Consider the following 19,321-nt stretch of genomic DNA (forward strand, 5'->3'; position numbering starts at 1 on the left):
CAGACCTGCTGAGCTTTTCCAGCAACTTCTGTTTTTGTTCCTGATTTACAGTATCCATGCAGTTATTTCAGTTATTTCAGTTCTCATGAGAGAAGATTGGTGGCGGTTTAACCTGAGAATCTCCACACCTCAGGTGAGGAGGGAGGGTGAGAAGGAGATGATAACCTCAGCCAGAAGTAGGAGTTAAACCCATGCTGAGGGGAGGTGATGGCCTAGTAGTGTTATCACTGGACTGTTAATCCAGAGACCCAGATAATTCTCGAGGGACCTGAGTTTGAATCCCACCACGGCAAATGGTGAAATTTGAATTCAATAAAAAGAAAAACTGGAATTAAGAATCCAATGATGATTTTGAATCCAACGCCAAATGTTGGGAAAACCCATCTGGTTCACTAATATCCTTTAGGGAAGGAAACTGCCATCTTTGCCTGGTCTGGCCTACATGTGACTCCAGACCCATAGCAATGTGGGTGACTCTTAAGTGCCCTCTGGGCAGTTAGGGATGTCCAATAAATGCTGACTGGCCAGCGATGCCCTCATACCGTTAATGAATGAAGGATCATTCAGCATCACAAGCCAAGTGAGCTAACCAACCTCCTTAATGTCAAAGTTGCCTTGGTGCCAGAGGAGCATAGGGCTGCTCTCTCATTAGAGAAAGAGATGACCTCATTGCTGGATGTAGGGGTTTGCTGTATGCAAAATGGCTGCCACATTTCCTATATAATGTGAACAAAGAAGATTGCTGATCACGCAAGTCGCTCTTTTGTCATACCGGACTTGAAACTGTTACATCTCCACAGATGCTGCTGAGCTTCCCAGCACTTCCTGATTTTATTAACTCTTTGTTTTCTTATCTGATTGATAAACACAGTGTCGTTCTCCAGAGCTTGTGAGATTAGAGTGTGAGTTTTAGCAGGCAATTCCTGTGACCCCAAAGGGACAGGAATCCAGGACAAAGGGGCAATAAGATGTTAAGAGTTTGAGCTTAAAGGCAAATCTAGGGAACCACTGCATGCAGACATTTGGCAGGATTTGGAAGGAAGTTCCTCAAGTAGCACTAAGGTGCAAAATCAACAGAACCATCTAAAAAGGTAACAAGATGGTGAGATTTTCAGAATATAAGAACGATGAGCAGGAGTAGGCCCTCGAGCCTGCTCCACCACTTGATATGATCATGCTGATCTCATCTTGGCCTCAACTCCACTTTCCTGCCTGATCTCCATAACCCTTTATGTCATTACTAATTAAAAATCTGTCCATCTCCTTAAATTTACTCAATGTCCCAGCATCCACCACATTTTGGGGTAGTGAATTACACAGATTCACAACCATTTGAGAGAAATTATTCTTTCTCATCTCTGTTTTAAACCTCCACCTCTAGGCCTAAAACTACAACCTTTCATTCTAGATTGCCCCACAAGTGGAAACATCCTCTCTATGTTTACTTTGTAAATCACATTGGGCACCTTTATGTCTCAATTAGATCTGCTCTCGTTCTTCTAAGCTGCAGAGAGAATACACCTAAACTGCTAAATTTCTCTTTAAAAGACAAGTCCCTCATCTCTGGAATCAGTCGAGTGAAGAAGGGAGGAAGAGCAGATTAAGAAGATTGAGGCTTGCCACAAGTGGTGAAATAGCCACGATTGGCTGGATGGCCTGTTATTGCAAATGCAGAATGTGAGTTTTACCAGAGACGCATTCTTCTTGTGGTCTAAGCAGTGACCCTTGCAGTTACTTCCTGGCTAATATCCCTCCCCGACCTGCTAAATCATAGGTCACCTAATTAGGTCTGGCAGCATCTGTGGAGAGAAATTGGAGTTAATGTTTCAGGTTGAGTCACCCTTCCTCAGAACTCAACCTCAGAACTTTCTGAGGAAGGGTCACTCGACTCACAGCATTAATTCTGATTCGTCTCCACAGATGCTGCCAGGCCGGCTGCACTTTTCCAGCAATTTCTGTTTTTGTTTCTGATTTCCAGCATCCGCAGTCCTTTCGGTTTTTATTAAGAAACACCTCATGCTTATTTGCGGGATCTTACCATGCACAGGGCAACTGCCAGATTTGACTATTTTGCAACAGTGACAGTGTTCCGAATAATCGTTTCCAGAATGCCCTGCAAAATGCAAAGCTCATAAGCACTTCGCAAATTCTAGCATATCGTTAATGTAAATTTTAATCGTTTGTAACTTCTTGATCAATTATCCAGATTACTCCACCTGGCAATTCTCTGCAGCCTTAAATTGTTACAGCAATTCTTTTCCAGATTTGCCAGGTGATAAGTGTTAGATATTAAATTTAATACAGCAGCCTTCAAGATGATATATTGTTAATTGTTTCTAATTTTGCACTGTACATCATCTGATTTCTCTGTCATGTTTTACTATCCCTGAGTCACCTTCCCATTCCACTGGTGTTTAACAATTTTTCTCTTTGTGTGTATTAATCCCGGCAATTTTTATATAAGCAATAAAAGAATGGTGAAAAGGAGTATCGTTTTAGAATGTGGTTTTGTGCATACAGCTTTTGCTCTCTGAATTTTAAGTATCACATTTCATAGGATATACCAGCAACTTTTCAGAATGCCATCACTCCTGTTTTGCGAGAAAGGTAATATCACTTTTAGTGCAACAGGCCCCTACTGTACAGGAAAGGAACAAGTTCAAAGCTGGCTCTCAGCTAAAGAACATGAGCATGGCTGAAAAAGGATGCATTTCATTAAAGCTTTATGTCTTGTACCCATCAATAGAGCTCACAAGAATACTAAAATTAAGGGGAAACAATATTTTATATTGAATGACAAGATGATGTTGATTGGTTGAGAAGTGGACTCTGCTTGTCAGACATCTTGCCAAGGACAATGCGTGGGAATTGACAGTTAACTGCCAAGCATTGTTTAAATTTAAGGCAGGCAGGTGGGCTCTGGTTGGCCCTGAGGAATTCCCCAGGAAATGATCATGATCCATTTTGTTAAATTGAAACAGGTAACAGCCATTCTGGGCAGCACAGTGGTGCAGTGGTTAGCACTGCTGCCTCACATCACCAGGGAACTGTGTTCAATTCCACCCTCGGGTGACTGTCTGTGCAGAATTTGCACAGTCTCCCCATAACTGCATGGGTTTCCTCTTGGTGCTCTGGTTTCCTCCCATACTCCAAAGATGTGCAGGTAAGGTGGATCAGCCATGCTATAGTGTCCAGAGATATGGAGACTGGGTGGATTAGCCATGGAAAATACAGGGATACAGGGATAGAGAAGTGGGGTTGGGTCTGGGTTGGAAGCTCTTCTGTGTGGACCTGATAGGCTGAATGGCCATCTTCCACCCTGCAGGGATTCTCTCGTTCATTCCTCAATGCAATACTTCAACCAATCAGCATCCTCTTCTCATACAATGTAAAATATTGTTTCTCCTTGCCACAGGTGTTCTAGCAAATACTGTGATGCCAGCAAGATGAAAATCTTTAGAAAACTTGTGTCTATTAATAGCAATACTCCTTACCAAAGCACTCTGTTAGAGCACCATAGACTATGGGCTATTGTGAGCTGGCTAGTGCTTCCCAAATTCACCCCTGGAAAGACTGTGTCTAACTTTTAAACAACTCCCCCCAGCCCTAAACTCCCTAACCATCAGAAATGGTTCATCACCATCTACCTTACCAGTTCCTTTTAGTATTTTAAAAATTTCAGAACTTGTTTATCTTCCAAATGCAGCTAAATTCTATGCAGACCCTAATTTGTGTAATCTCCCTGTGCAATTGAATTGTATAAGTCCATTTAACAGTTTGTGAATCTACATTGACACATAGAAACATAGAAGGCAGGAGCAGAAGTAGGCCATTCAGCCCTTCGAGACTGCTCTTCCATTCAATACATTCATGGCTGACCATCCAATCTTGTTTTTACTTTCGTCCCAAATCTTTTGATCCCTTTAGCCCTAAGAACTATTTCTAACTCCTTCTTGAAAACAATCAATGTTTTGGTCTCAGCTGCTTTCTGTGGTAGAGAATTCCACAGGCTCACCGCCTTCTGGGTGAAGATATTTCTGCTCACTGCGGTCCTAACTGGCCTGCTCCATATCCTCTCTAGAGTGTAGTGCCCAGAACCATTCATAGCATTCCACACGATCTGATGACAGTGTTGCATGGCTGGAGCATGACTACTTCCCCTTTACACTGCACTTCTCTCGATACATGGTTTTCACACTTTTCTAGTCAAATTACAGCGTTTCAAATGGATTTAGTAATCACTGACTTCCATCCCCATCATCAGACTGCTTTCTCCTAATAGTGCTGCAAGGAGAGCATTTTAACAACGCTTTCAAGAGAGGAGATATTTACCTCAAATATCCATTAAATGTGAAGTTAGCCAGAATGTATAAAGCAGATGCGGGTGACCACTTTGAAGATGGTGACCATAACACAGTGAGATTTAGCATCATTATGGTAGAAGAGAAAGAACAGGAGTTTGAAATTGGAATAAGACAGATTTTAGGAAGCTGAGAGGTAATCTAGTCAATTGGATACAGTCACTTGAAGTAAATTCAATATGAGGCATTTTTACAGTCTCAGAGCTGTGCAGCATGGAAACAGACCCTTTGGTCCAACTCGTCCATATTGACCAGATATCCTATATAAATCTAGTCCTATTTGCCAGCATTTGGTCCATATCCCTCTAAAACCTTCCTATTCATATGCCCATCCAAATGCCTTTTAAATGTTGCAATTGTACCAGCCTCCACCACTTCCTCTGGCAGCTCATTCCGTACATGCACCACCCTCTGTGTGAAAAAGTTACGCCTGAGGTCCCTTTCATATCTTTCCCCTCTCACCTCAAACCTATGCCCTCTAGTTTTGGACTCCCCTGCCCTGGGGAAAAGACCTTGGATATTCACCCTATTCATGCCCCTCGTGATTTTATAAACCTCTATAAGGTCACCCCTAAAGTGTCTGACACTCCAAAGAAAATAGCCCTGGCCTATTCAGCCTCTCTCTTTAGCTCAAGCCATCCAACCCTGGCAATATCCTTGTGAATATTTTCTGAACTTTCTCATGTTTAACAACAAATGCGAAGATGGCGACTGAGTAGCAGCTTGGCATTTGGGCTATTGGGCTCAGGCCTTGCGTGCTTCCATCTGCTTTTCTTTGTTTCTTCTTTCTTTTTCCTTTTCTTTCTTTTACTTCGGTTCTTCTTTTTATTTTATCCTTTTCTTTGAAGCATTTTGCGGTGGTTTCATTGGCGGCAGCATCAGGCATAGCGCAAGTTCCAGGGTCCAACTGTGGCGGTAACTGGTGGTTTTGGGGAAGGGACGCTCACTTACCTTATGGAGATAAGGCTTTAAGATCGGGACGTTTCCCTTTCTTTTTGGCTCTCTCTCTTGTATTTCTGCTTTTGTTTATTTTTTATTTCTGCTTTGTATCTAAGATGGTTGTTTCTGTTAATTCTGGTTTCTTTGTGCCTAAGATGACACTGGAGAATGGCAACATTGTACACTTTTCACAGTACTTCTGTATCCCTGTACTTGAGTACACGTGACAATAAAAACTTAATTCTAATTCTAATTCTAATTCTACATCTTTCCTATAGTAGGGAGACCAGAATTGTCCGCAGTATTCCAAATGTGGCCTCACCAATATCCTGTATAGCCTCAACATGATGTCCCATCGCCTATACTCAATGCACTGACCAATGAAGGCAAGCATGCCAAACGCTTTCTTCACCACACTGTTGACCTGTGACTCCACTTTCAAGGAACTATGTACCTGCATCCCTAGGTCTCTTTGTTCGGCAACACTCTCCAGGGCTCTACTATTAACTGTGTAAGTCCTGCCCTGGTTTCCCTTTCCAAAATGCAACATCCCACATTTATCTAAATTAAACTCCATCTGCCACTCCTCGGCCCATTGGTTCACCTAATCAAGGTGTCATTGTACTCTGAGATAACCTTCTTCAATGCCCACTAAACCAAAATTTTGGTGTCATTTGCAAACCTCTTATATTCACATCCAAATCATTTATATAAATAACGAAAAGCAGTGGACCCAGCACTGATCCTTGCAACACACTGCTGGTCACAGGCCTCCAGTCTGAAAAACAAACATCTACCACCACCCCCTGTCTCCCACCTTCAAGCCAAATTTGCATGCAATTGGCTAGCTCCCCCAGATCCCATCTGATCTAACCTTGCTAACCCGTCTTCAATGTGAAACCTTGTCAAAGGCCTTGCTGAAGTCCATATAGACAACGTCTGCCATTCTGCCTTCAGCAATCTTCTTTCTCACCTCTTCAGAAAACTCAATCAAGTTAGTGAGACATGATTTCCCACTTACAAAGCCATGTTGACTATCCCTAATCAGTCCTTGCTTTTCCAAATGCATGTAAATATTGTCCCTCAGAAATCCCCTCCAACAACTTATCCACCACTGACATCAGGCTCACTGGTCCTACAGTTCCTACTATCTCCGAGGCTCACCAGTCTATAGGCTTTGCCTTGCCACCGTTTTAAAATAATGGCACCACATTAGCTAACCTCCAGTCTTCCACCCGTGGTTGTCGATAATACAAACATTGCAGCAAGGGGCCCAGCAATCTCTTCCCTAGCTTCCCACAAAGTTCTGGGGTATACCTGATCAGGTCCCGGGGATTTATCTGCCTTTATGCTTTTTAAGACCTCTAGCACCTCCTTTTCTGGAAAATGGGCACTTTTCAAAGCATCATTATTTATTTTCCCGAGTTCCCCAGCTTCCGTGCCCTTCTCCACATGTAGGCATGTCCCCATGAAGAGAAATAGTTGACAGCTGTTGCCAAATTGAGAGTCCCACAGTTTTGCAGAAGCATACAGGGTAAGACAGAGCAGAAAAACAAAGAAAGCTTTTGACAGGCACAAAAAATAGTTAATACTGTGGACTGCCGAGAGATTTGTAGAAAGTGCACAAGTGAAATAAAAAAGGAAATTAGGAAAGCATAGAAAGAGGATATTGAGAAAATGTTGGCAGGCAAGACCACAGAAAACCCCGAAATATTCTATCAGTAGAGTCAGAACAAGAGGATACCTAAGGAAAGAAGGGTAGCACCTTACCAGTGATGTACAAAGTAACTTGTGCATTGATGCAGAAGGTGTGGGCAGTGTTCTTAACGAGCTCCTTGTCTCCGAATTTCCGAAGGGGAGAAATGGTGCAGACAATCGAGTTGAAAAGGGACAGTGTGAAATATTAGATACAATGAGCATAATGTCCGTGAAAGTACATGAGGAACGGGCCTCTTTGGAGGTGGATACTTAACTAAGGCAGGCTGTTCAAAGAAGCCTTTGAGAAATTAAGAACACAGGAATAAGAAGGAGGAATAGACAATTCTGCTCCTCGATCTGTTCCATCATTAGATATGGCCGTGGCTGATCTCATCTCAGCCTCAATTCCACTTTTCTGCCTATTCCCCATAATCCTTTTCTGCCTATTCCCCATAAACCTTTGACCCGTTACTAATCAGAATTCTGTCTATCTCCTCCTTAAATTTATTTAGTTTCCCAGCATCCAGCCTACTCTGGGATCGTTAATTCTATAGATTCATGATTCTTTGAGAGGAATAATTCCTCCTCATCTCTATTTTAAATCTTATGACCTCAAGTTCCAGACTGCCCCACATGAGGAAACATCCTCTCTACACTTACTTTCTCAACCCCCTTTAGCATCTTACAGACCTCAATTAGATCTCCTCTCAACCTCCTGAACTCTAGTCAGTATGGGCCTAAACTGTTCAATCTATCCTCTCAAGATAAGCCTTTCACCTCTAGAACTTATCTAGTGAATCTTCCCTGCAATGCAATTCCATCCTTTCTCAAGTGAGGGGAGTAAAGCTATGCATAGTACAGTTAATAGATCCTCTGAGGATCATTTCTCCAATCTTCACTTGATACAGCAAGGTCTGAGAGGATTAAACTTCAACGAATCATAGAATCCCTACAGTGCATTTCGAGGCCATTTGGCCTATCGAGTCTGCACCAACCCTCTGAAGATACGATGAATTTACTTTATACACCTCTTCAATCTGTCGATTGTAAGGGTGAGTGCAAAGTTATTTACATGAATAATGAACATTAAGGATACAGTAGGTAAATAAAGAATTGTAAAAGGGTGAGTTGCCATAGTTTTACCAGACCCTAGAGCTGCTCTCGCATTAAAGAGAGAGCGAGATGACTGTTTGTTGGTTTAACCTGAAGGTCACCATGCCTCTAGTGACAAAAGAGATTGAGAAGGAACTGAACTCATGGTGCTGGCATCACTCTGCATTACAAGCAAGCCATCCAATCAACTGAGCTAACCAACCCCTTGCAAAGCATTGCTGTTCAGCACATTGGCCACACTAAACTAGACTGCAGATAAAATTGGAATTGCTTTGAAAGAATGATGAGTTCTAAAGTATGATGGAGCATTTAAACCTCAGAGGTCTAGCATTCAAATGGTCTGGAATCATACCTAACTTGGAAATGGTGTACCTCCTAAGGCAGGAGAGTTGGCTTTCCCAAAAATGTTTTATGTTTTCAGTCAGGGAAAGCGGATAGTTGGTGTTACACTGAAGATGTAACTATTCTATAGATGCTCTATTCAACAAACAACAATGAAGGAAACAAAGACTTATGTATAATGAATGAAGAGGTTGCATTATTTATGTCAGTACAAATGGACATTTGATTCACTTTTATTTCAGAACAAGACATCCAATTTGGACAAAGGACGGCTCAGGAAAGTTGTAAATTGCAGGATTATAAATTGTGTTCTGAAAGTGCTGTAGTCGAGTAAGGATTATAGATTCCAGTCTTTGCACAACATTTCTCTTCATATGTTTGAAGAGTGCAGCTGGGTGTCTGTCGGGGAGGATAAAGTTTTATCTGAATCACTCTGGATAGACTCGAATTATGTAAGATTGAGAGAGAGGGTAATCTGTCTGCAGTGAGCATGATGGAAATGTTGTTAGCTTTTTTTAATGATAGTTTTATGTATGTCAAGTTCTAAAATCCACTATGGACAGTTCATCTAAGGTGCTTTTTGGGTGCAATGCTCTGGGTGATCAGTTTGTTAACGATTATATAAAACAAAGAACAAAGAACAGTACAGCACAGAAACAGGTCCTTCAGGCCACCCAGATTGCACCTACACATGACACCTTTCTAAACTAAAAACCATTTGCCTCTACACCATCTATCCTTCCATTCCCTCATCGAGATGCCTCTTAAAAGTTGTTTTTGTATCTGTTTCTACCACCTCCTCTGGCAGTGCATTCTGGGCATTTATCATCCTCCACGTAAAAAAACAACCTGCCTCTCACATCTCCTTAAACATAATTCCCCCCACCGCCTTCCCTCCCCCACCACTCTACCCCACCCCGTTACCTTAAACCTATGCCACCTAGTAACTGACATTCCTACACTGGGAAAAAGACTCTGACTATCCATGCCTCTGATAATTTTGTAAACTTCTACGTGGTCAGCCCCCTGCCTCTCCAGTCCTCTGGGACGTCTGTTGTGACTAAAGAGGATGCAAAGATTTTGCACAAGGCCCCAGAAATTTCCTCACCTGCCTCCCTCAGCATTCTGGCATAGATCTCATCAGGTCCTGGGGACTTGTCTACCTGAATACTTTTCAAAACACCCAATAGCACCTCCTTTTTTATATTGATGTGCCTTAGCATATCAATGTGTCCTTCCGAAACTCATCATCCACCATGTCCTTCTTTTTTGTGAATAGCAATGTAAAGTATTCCTTAAGGAACTCGCCTATTTCCTCTAGCTCTACGCATGAACTCCCTTGTTTGCTTTTGAGTGGGCATACCTTTTCCCTAGCTACCCTCTTGCTCCTTATTTATGTATAAAACACCACGGGATTTTCCTTAATCCTGTTTGTGACACATTTCATGGCCCCTTTCAGCCTTCCCAACTCCTTGTTTAAGTTCCTGCCGATTTTCTTTGTGCCCTTCGAGGGCTCTGTTTGTCTTCAGTTTCCTAAACCTTATGTAGGCCTCCTTTACCTTTTGGATGAAGCTCTCAGTTTCTCCTGTTATCCAAGGTTCCTGAATCTTGCCATCCTTTTCCTTCATTTCTGCAGGAACGTGCTGGTCCTGAACGCTAATCAGGGTAATGAAACGTCTGCGGAACAACAAACCAGCTCAGCAAGCCAACCAAACACAACACCCACAACCCGAGCTACAAATCTACTCTAAAACCTTACTGAACTCAGTTGGCCTTTAATAGATTCCCACATGAAAGATACGGATTTATCCCCATATAGCTGGTATATGGGTTTATAGTTTTTAAGGAAGTGTTTGAAGTGTATAAAAGTAATTAAAATCATAATAAAACACCCACGTCTCTTTAAAATGAAAATTTATCTCAAGGAGTGTGGCTGTATCATTAAAGAGATGTGGCTTTCCTAGGACAGATACTGGAATTCCTGGAGAAACTCAGCAAATCTGGCAGCACTTGAGGAGAGAGAAACAGAGTTATTGACTCTGATATCCCTCAGTGCTGCAGAGGGTGTCACAGAATCCCTACAATGTGGAAGCAATTCAGCCTATCGAGTCCATACTGACCATATCCTATCCCTGTAACCCTGCATAACCATTGCTACCTAAGCTACACATCCCTGGACACTATGAGCAATTCAGCATGGCCAATCCACCTAACTTGCACATCTTTGAACCGTGGGAGGAAACCGGAGCACTCAAGGAAACCCACACAGACACAGGGAGAACGTGCAAACTCCACACAGACAGTCCTGAGGATGGAATCGAACCTGGGTCCCTAGCACTGTGAGCCATGTGTTACCCTGATCAGACTAGGTTTTTTGAGCATATGTCTCCAGATAGGGACAGAACCCATATTGAGGTGACAATATTGCATCCTAAGCCACAATGTAGACACAGAAAGGTTACTTCCTTTGTGGTAGAATCTGGGACTAGCAGTATCATCTCAGATCAAGGGATCATTTAAGACAGAAATGAAGAGATATTTCTTCTCTGAAAGGTTCGTGAATCTGTTGAATTATTTACCACAGAGGGCTGTCGAGGTTGGGTTGTTCAAGCCTGAGAGAGACAGATTATAGGGAAAAAGGGAGGAAAGTGGAGTCGAAGATCATCAGACCAGCCATAATCTCATTGAATGGTGGAGCAGGCCCAATGGGTTGAATGGCCTACTCTGCTCCTATGTCTTACCTCTCAGAGTACAATATGCCGAAGTGTTTCACAGGAGCATTTTATGAAATACAAGTTGTCACCGAACTAGATGAGGAGATATTGGGGCAGATGACCAAAGAAGTGATTTATGGGATGAGAGGAGGTGAGGAGGCAGACGGACAATTGCTCAACGTGAAAGATACAGCCTCTGGTGGTGAGGTGTAGGCATTCAGGAATAGACAGGTGGCCAGAATTTCAGGAATGCGGAGTTCTGAGAGGGTTGCAGACCTGACCAGAGCACACAGTGACAGAGAGGGCCAAGACTACTGTAGAGTCATGGAGATATACAGCACGGAAACAGGCCCTTCAATCCATGCCAACCCAGGTATCATAAATCGAATTAGTCCCAATTGCCTACATTCAGCCCATATCCCTCTAAATCTTTCCTATCTTTGTACATATCCAAATGTCTTTCAAATGTTGTAATTGTACCAGTCTCTACCACTTCCTCTGGCAGCTCCTTCCATACACACACTGCCCTCTGCATGAAAAATTTGCCCCTCAGGTCCATTTTAAATCTTTCCCCTCTCACCTTAAACCTATGCCCTCTAGCTTTGGACTCCCCTACTCTGGGGAAAAGACCTTAGCTATTCACCCTATCCATGCCCGTCAAGTTTTTATAAACCTCTATAAGGTCACCCCTCAGCCTCTGACACTCCAGGGAAAAAAGTCCCAGCTTATTCAGCCTGTCGTTATATAACTCAAACCCTCCAGTTTCAGTAACATCCTTGTAAATCTATTTCACAACCTTTCCAGTCTAATGACATATTAGTGCAATGAATTAATTCACGGATTGAAGTTCAAATTGAAAGTTCATTGCTTTCTTGGACCAACCTGTTGAGTCTCATCCTAAGCATTTTCTGCAATAATTCGGTGCCGACATTAAATTGGAATCAGAATTAGATCTGAATTTGTTGCTGTGAAATGTGAGGATTTGTTTCCCAATATTTAAAAAAAGCAAGTTGTTGGAATTAGAATTCAGGGAATAGATTAGATTTCATATTATCTGCAATCTCTGAGGTTTAATTGCTGTCTTGGCAGCAAAATATGGGTGACAGGTCACGCAAGGGACAAATAAATAAAAGCAGCTCCTGGCCTCTCGCTTCGGTAGATTCTGGATGGTACCATTTATCTATGATGACCGTTTATCTTGATGATAAAGCATTTCAAACAAAATGTTGATAGGATAGGGACAATTTTGTTTCCAGTTGCAATCAGACTTGAACCAACCTATTACCAGGCAGAGTATGTTAAATTATGGCCTTTCCATTTATGGAGCATCTATCAACTACCATTCCCATTATAGACTGACTACTGTACAGCTTTCCCTACTTTACAGAACATAGCCAAGCACTTTTGCCATCACTGGTTTCAGTTTCCCAAGAAATCTTGAACCAAGGATATAGAGACATTTAAATTGTTAACTTTTCAGGGATTATGGATTAATCCCCCGAATAGTACAATAATGGGTGGCATGTTGGCTCAGTGGTTAGCACTGTTGCCTCACAGCACCGGGGATCTGGGTTCAATTCCAGCCTTGGGCAAGTGTCTGTGTGGAGTTTGCACATTTTCCCCGTGTCTGCGTGGGTTTCCTGTCATTTCCTCCCACAGTCCAAAGATGTGCATGCTAAGAGGTTTGGCCATGGGAAATGCAGGTTTAAGGGATAGAGCAGATCTGGGTGGAATGTTCTTCAGGGGGTTGGTGTGGACTTGATGGGCTGAATGGCCTGCTTCCACACTGTAGGGATTCTATGAATAAAGCTGCGAGCAACACAGCAGAATTAAAGTGGGGCATTTAAAAACAAAACAGGGCTGAATTGTACCAGAAATTGACAAAAAATCATTTTCGCCAAGATTCATGGAGGTTTCTCTCACAAGAGGGATTTCCTGCGTGATTGTCGCAAACTCATCTCATTAATCATGGCCCTATCTCATCCCTTTCACCTGATGCTAACCTGATTCTCCGACTCACTGTGGGCGAAAGTACCTGCTACTGCAAGTGGAGATAGTCTCAGAACAAAGGGATTCCAATATAAGACTGAGGTGAGAAGGGATTTCTTCTCTCAGAGGGTTGTGAGTCTTTGGAACTCCTTGCAACAGACAGCTGTGGGGGCAGAGCCATAGAGTCATAGAGATGTACAGCACAGAAACAGACCCTTCGGTCCAACTCGTCCATGCCAACCAGATATTCTAAATAAATCTGGTCCCATTTGCCAGCATTTGGCCCATATCCCTCTAAACCCTTCCTATCCATGTATGCATGCAGATGCCTTTTAAATGTTGTAATTGTACCAGCCTCCACCACTTCCTCAGGCAGCTCATTGCACATACACACCACCCTCTGTGTGGAAAAAGTCACCCCTTAGGTCCCTTATAAATCTATCCCCTCTCACCTTAAACCTATGCCTTCCAGTTTTGGACTCCCATACACTGGAGAAAAGAGCCTGGTTATTCACCCTATCTATGCCCCTCAAAATTGTATAGACCTCTGTAAGGTCACTACTCAGCCTCCAATGCTCCAAGGAAAATAGCCTCAGCCTATTCAGCCTCGCCTCATACTTCAACTCCTCCAACCCTGGTAACATCCTTGTAAATCTTTTCTGAACCCTTTCAAGTTGAACAACATCTTTCCTATAGCAGGGAGACCAGAATTGAATGCTGTATTCCAAAAGTGTCCTCTACAGTCACGATATGACATCCTGACTCCTATACTCAATGCACTGACCAGTAAAGGCAAGTGTACCAAAACACTGCCTTACTATCCTGCCTACATGTGACCTGTGCTCCAGAACTTGCCGTTCCCTCGGTCAAGCTCTACCAGTACTGTTACAACACTGGCATCAGCCTGACAATGTGGAAACTTGCCCAGGTATGCCCTGTACCTAAAAAGGGTGACAAGTCCAATGCGGCTGATTACCGTCCCATCAGTCTGCTCAGCGATAACCTGCTCAGTGCCACCCAGTTTGGGTTCCACCAGGGCCACTCAGCTCCTGATCTCATTACGACTTGGTTCAAACATGGACAAAAGAGCTGAATTCCAGAGGTGAGGTGAGAGTGACAGCCCTTGATATCAAGGCTGCATTCGACCGAGTGTGGCATCAAGGAGCCTTAGCAAAGCCTTGTTTATCATTAAGCTAGATAGATTATTGATCAGTCGGTGAGCTAAGATTTACAGGGAAAGGGGAGGAAATCGGATGCAATGAATGTCAGATCAACCACAATCCTATTGAATGGTAGAAAAGGTTCAAGCAGCTGAATGGCCTACCCCTGCTCCTATTTCCTATGGTCTTATGCCAGCACATGCCAGGATGACTGGTGCTACTTGACCCCCAGCTGTGGACCCAGTCAAGCTTTGGCAGTCTGGAGCTGCCTTTCACCATCAATATAAAGGCACTATAGCCTCTCCAATGCCAATGCCAATGCCTCCCAACCTACATAGCTGGCACAGCTGACACTTCATTGTAGATACAACTGCACATTCCTACCCTAAATCACTGTTTAAGCACGTAGCCACATAATTTGCCTGTTCTTAGCCATATCCCATTTTACAACCCTCTCTAAAACACTGCTACATTTTTGCATGTTGAGCACCAATAATTTCACAATCAATGAATGATCACTGCCCCCAACTCCCATTGGCTGGAACAGGGTGTCCATTGAACACTATCCAGCTCGGATTGGCTCAAACTGCCATGCTCTATCGTGCAGAAGGTGATCTTCCTCCCGCTCAATGTCTTTGCCTTCCTCCTCGGAAGACTGATCCTGCTTTCTGAGCTCATCAGCATCCATCATGCCACCTCTTTGTCTGCTCCAGCTGTACAGAGCACAGTGTACAAGGATTACATGATGCACTCTATGGGGAATGTACTGAAAGGCCCACCACATCCGAACTGTGGGACCTCATTTTCAGGACGCCTGTTCTCAGCTCCAGCAAAACTCTGGTTAAAAAATAGGCTGCCTTTTATCTACACTCCACCTCAGTCAGGCGCTGTGTAATGGAGTCATCAGCCTGGATCATAGAGATAGCCTTGCCCCCATATCCATCATTGAAAGGCACCTAGACCCTCAAATACCCTCCTAGCAAGAACATGAGAAATATAGACATCATGCAGCACCCAGGGTACCCGGTGCAAATTTCTCAGAAGTAACATTGATCATCACAAGCCTCTTGCATATTGAGTGGATAGAATTATTTTCTATTCATGAATTCAATGCTTATGGTGGTTTCTATTTCTGCAAAAGCACTTTGTTTTTTTTTCCAAATAATATCACTTAGGTATTGATAAAAATTCAGCTTCTGAGTAGGTATAATTTGTAATTGTTACAATTTCAAATCCATTTGTCACAGTTCCTTTAAGGAAGACGAACTAAACGTATTAGACTTGTTTTCGTTACCTTCACTTTTTCAGTTAAATTTACTTAAAATGCATCTGGCAACTGAATTTGCAAACTGTGTCCCTACTTCATGTTATCCGTTTCTTCCTGTCTCATTTTACAGCCCTAAGATCTAGTCACAACACAGTCAGTAAAAAAATTTAAGATGTTTCTCTTGCAAGATTTCAGGTGGTTGTTCCACCACACTTGGTAAGGCCAATATTTTTACACCTGTCAAACCATTTCCAAAAATGTCACTTCCTTCTAAAAGAATTTGTTTCACTACTCCCTCTAGAACTTCTCCATTTACCAAGTCATTGTCTAATCCAACTCTGTACAATGAGAGTGTTTCACAGCCTCCATATGTGACTCCAATTAATATTTTCTCTTTCAAGAACCTCCCCGGGAAACAAATACTGTCATCAGCAAACATCCTGTACTTGGTCAGTGTTCCTCAATACCTTTAGTTGTTGTCCCCTTAATTTGAAGTGTAAGGAAACCCCTACCCCCTACTCCTTGAAATAAAATACTCAGAACCCCCAGTCGTCTGATTCTCCTTATCAATGCTTTAAAAAGAATCTTCATATCTGTCCTGAGCCATCTGTCCCTTCTTAGTGCATTCTTAGGAAATATGTAAGGCCACTTTTGGAATACTGCGTTCAATTCTGGTCTCCTTGCTATACAAAAGCTGTCGTTAAACTTGAATGAGTTCAGAAAAGATTTACAAGGATGTTGCCAGAGTTGGATGATTTGAGCTATAGGGAGAGGCTGAATAGACTGGGGCTATTTAGCTGGAGCTTCAGAGGCTGAGGAGTGACCTTACAGAGGTTTATAAAATCACCCGGGCATGGATAGAGTCAAGGTCTTTTCCCTAGACTAAAGGGCATAGGTTTAAGGTGAGAGGAGAAAGATTTAAAAGGGACCTAAGGAGCAAAGAGTGGTGCATGTATGGAATGAACTGCCAGAGGAAGTGGTGGAGGCTGGTACAATTAAAATATTTAAAATATTTCTGGATGGGTATATGAATAGGAAGGATTTAGCGGGATATGGGCCAAATGTTGGCAAATGAGACTATATTAATTTAGGATGGCTGGTCAGCATGGATGAGTGGACTGAAGGGTCTGTTTCCATGCTGTACATTTCCATGACTCTATGACTCTATGTTCTGTTTATATTACAGCTGCAGTTTTAATAACTATTTAATTCCTTTCCTGCTGCCCCTTTTTCAGTAGTTTCTCCTACTATAATCAGTCTCCCATTTAACTTCCAGCAATTGGCTTTGATTTATCCAGTCTCATTACGATGGAAGCATATTAATTTCTACACATCACTTTTTGGTTCTAACCTTTCCCCTTTATTTTTGACATCTTTCTGTCTGTTCGCTTAAACTAGTACCTCCTCCATCTGCAAGTGTTCTATTCTTAGAATTTGCCTGTGGTTTCTATGTGACCATTTCCCACCTGAAGTTGTCTATGCAAGGTGTCGTTGACATCTGACAGAACTGCTGCTTCCCTGATTTTCAATACTTGATTCTCATCTAAATGCGTCTTTAAACTTTGCAGGAATGCTATATCTGAATCCTTCCCTGAATTCTCAAAATTCTTCTCTACTTTAAGTGCTCTGAACTACCAATCCCACGGTATTTCACTCTCCCTTGCAAATTCTGCAAATGTCTGATGTGTCTTTCCTGTAGTCCCAAATTTTAGCTGATAAGCTTCCAGCACAAGTATATTTTTCTTCTGCCATGGTTATAATGGTACCTGTCAAAATATTCTGTATTATTAAGATGCAAATGTCTTTTAATCACCCATCTGCTCAGCTATCTTCTCCATGGAGGTAAAATATCATTCGATTCTTTCCTCAGTAAATGTCAGCACTTAGCACTGATTTTTAGTTAAATCAAATCTCTCAATGGAATCAAAATCATGCTCCTAGCTATTATTTCCTCCTTCCTTCTTTACTCAAAGCTGTTCTTTGACCAATCCACATTGTCTAAGTTCCCTACCGAGTTGGTCTTTGCATTTTATTAATTCTATTTCTTCTTTGTTTGTCTCTCTTCACTTTCCACCTTTCTCTGTTTTCCCTTACCTTCCGTTCTCCTCTATTTTTTAACTCCCATTCCATTTCAAGTTTTCTTAACTCCATGTCCATTTTTCATTATCTTCTTCTTTTCTCTCTTCTCCAATGCAAGTCTTTTCATTTTTCACTGTAGCTTAGCTAAACTTCAGCTGCGACACTACAATTTCAGGTGTCCTTTCTTCCAATTCTATAAGTTTGGTAATCACTTAAAACATCTTATCCTTACAAGATCTCGTATTTACTTCTATTTTTAATTTATCTGCTCCCTCTCTCAAATTTTGCTTCAGCCAAGTATTTCAAATAGTCCATTATTACATCTTCTACTTCTCGACAGCTGTAAGCTACAGTCAAAGCTGTCTTCAGACTCCGTGCAATAAATTTCACCACAACACAGTCATTTTACATCTAGAATCACCGCACAAACACATTATTTTAAACAGAAAGACACAGATCCCTGTTAAATCCAATGAATTAAAATCCTCCAAATGCCCTCATTACTTATGATCCTACATCATGTAGGAACAAAAACAAAGTTGCTAGAAAAGCTCAGCAGGTCTGGCAGCATCTGTGAAGAAAAAATCAGAATTAAGGTTTCGGGTCACCCTTGTCACCCTGGTCACCTTTCCTCAGAACTGAATTTTCCTTCACAGGTGCTGCCAGACCTGCTGAGCTTTTCCAACAACTGTGTAATGTTATTCCTTTTCTGATGAAGGGTCTAGGCCCAAAACGTCAGCCTTTCTGCTCCTATGATGCTGCTTGGCCTGCTGTGTTCGTCCAGCCCTGCACCTTGTTGTCTGTGTAATGTTATTATTTGACAGGTCAAGTCTCAGAATAAAATTTGGCTTAATAAGTCGGGTTCCACATCATTTTTATTTAAAGAAATGGTCCTTCACAGAAACATGAGCACACGATACCGAAGATTTGGTTTTAACAATAAAACAGAAGTTTACTACACAAAATAAATGAAGATAAAATAAAATTAACCAAGTTATTTACGTATAGCACAATATGAAAGATTTCAAAATACACAGTAAAAATTCAATCCCATCTATCCCATCACCATCACTTTCAAGTACTCAAATACTACACAATGCTCCCTTCTCTATCACAGATATAGATTTAACTAAACTGTTTCTTCCGATTCCCAGTCTTAACATTTTAGTAGCTTTTTTTTGCTGAGTCACACAACTGAGTTTCATTTTTCTTAGCTTCAAACGACTCCTCAGTGTTCTACCCAAACACTTCTTGTCTGAAGTTTTCAACTAAAACCGTGGCACTGAGGTAACCTATTTCCTAACTTTTCTGAACTGCTTTCTCTAGGAGAAACCATTTCTTACATTTAACTTCAACCAGGGTCTCTGCACATTGAAACCAAAAGCTTTCCAACTGAGGTTTTTCTTTCCCTGCAAAAAAATTCCTCATTCTTCTAAAGCAACAGCAAGTTAATTTATTCTGTCCAGTCATAAAACTAACTGTGCAAACAAATTCCCATTGGCATTCCTCTGTCTCTCTCTCTCATACTGACTTAAAAAAAGGACCCAGAAATACTAGCAAGCTTAACACCCTTCATACATCCAGTCTGAAAGCCACATGCCACTTTAGCCTCACAGCGCCAGGGACCCGGGTTTGATTCGGACTCGGGCAACTGTCTGT

The 19,321-nt window shown here is 42.0% G+C and overlaps 1 protein-coding gene across 3 annotated transcripts in view; it reads left to right on the forward strand.

Moving 5' to 3' along the window:
- st6galnac3 (ST6 (alpha-N-acetyl-neuraminyl-2,3-beta-galactosyl-1,3)-N-acetylgalactosaminide alpha-2,6-sialyltransferase 3) overlaps positions 1-19,321 on the forward strand; it is a 328,714-nt gene that overhangs the window by 256,042 nt on the left and 53,351 nt on the right. The window contains exon 5 of one of the 3 annotated variants that reach the window (XM_048602458.1): positions 1,549-1,812. The exons of the other annotated variants lie outside the window; for them this stretch is intronic. Within the exon in view, the coding sequence (XP_048458415.1) occupies positions 1,549-1,681 (133 nt within the window). The 3' untranslated portion in view covers positions 1,682-1,812. Of the gene's footprint in view, positions 1-1,548; positions 1,813-19,321 lie in introns of those variants that run through there. 3 annotated transcript variants of the gene reach the window in all.

The sequence above is a fragment of the Rhincodon typus genome, chromosome 10, assembly GCF_021869965.1.
Source record: "Rhincodon typus isolate 14 chromosome 10, sRhiTyp1.1, whole genome shotgun sequence".
In the NCBI taxonomy this organism is placed as follows: Eukaryota; Metazoa; Chordata; class Chondrichthyes; order Orectolobiformes; family Rhincodontidae; genus Rhincodon; species Rhincodon typus.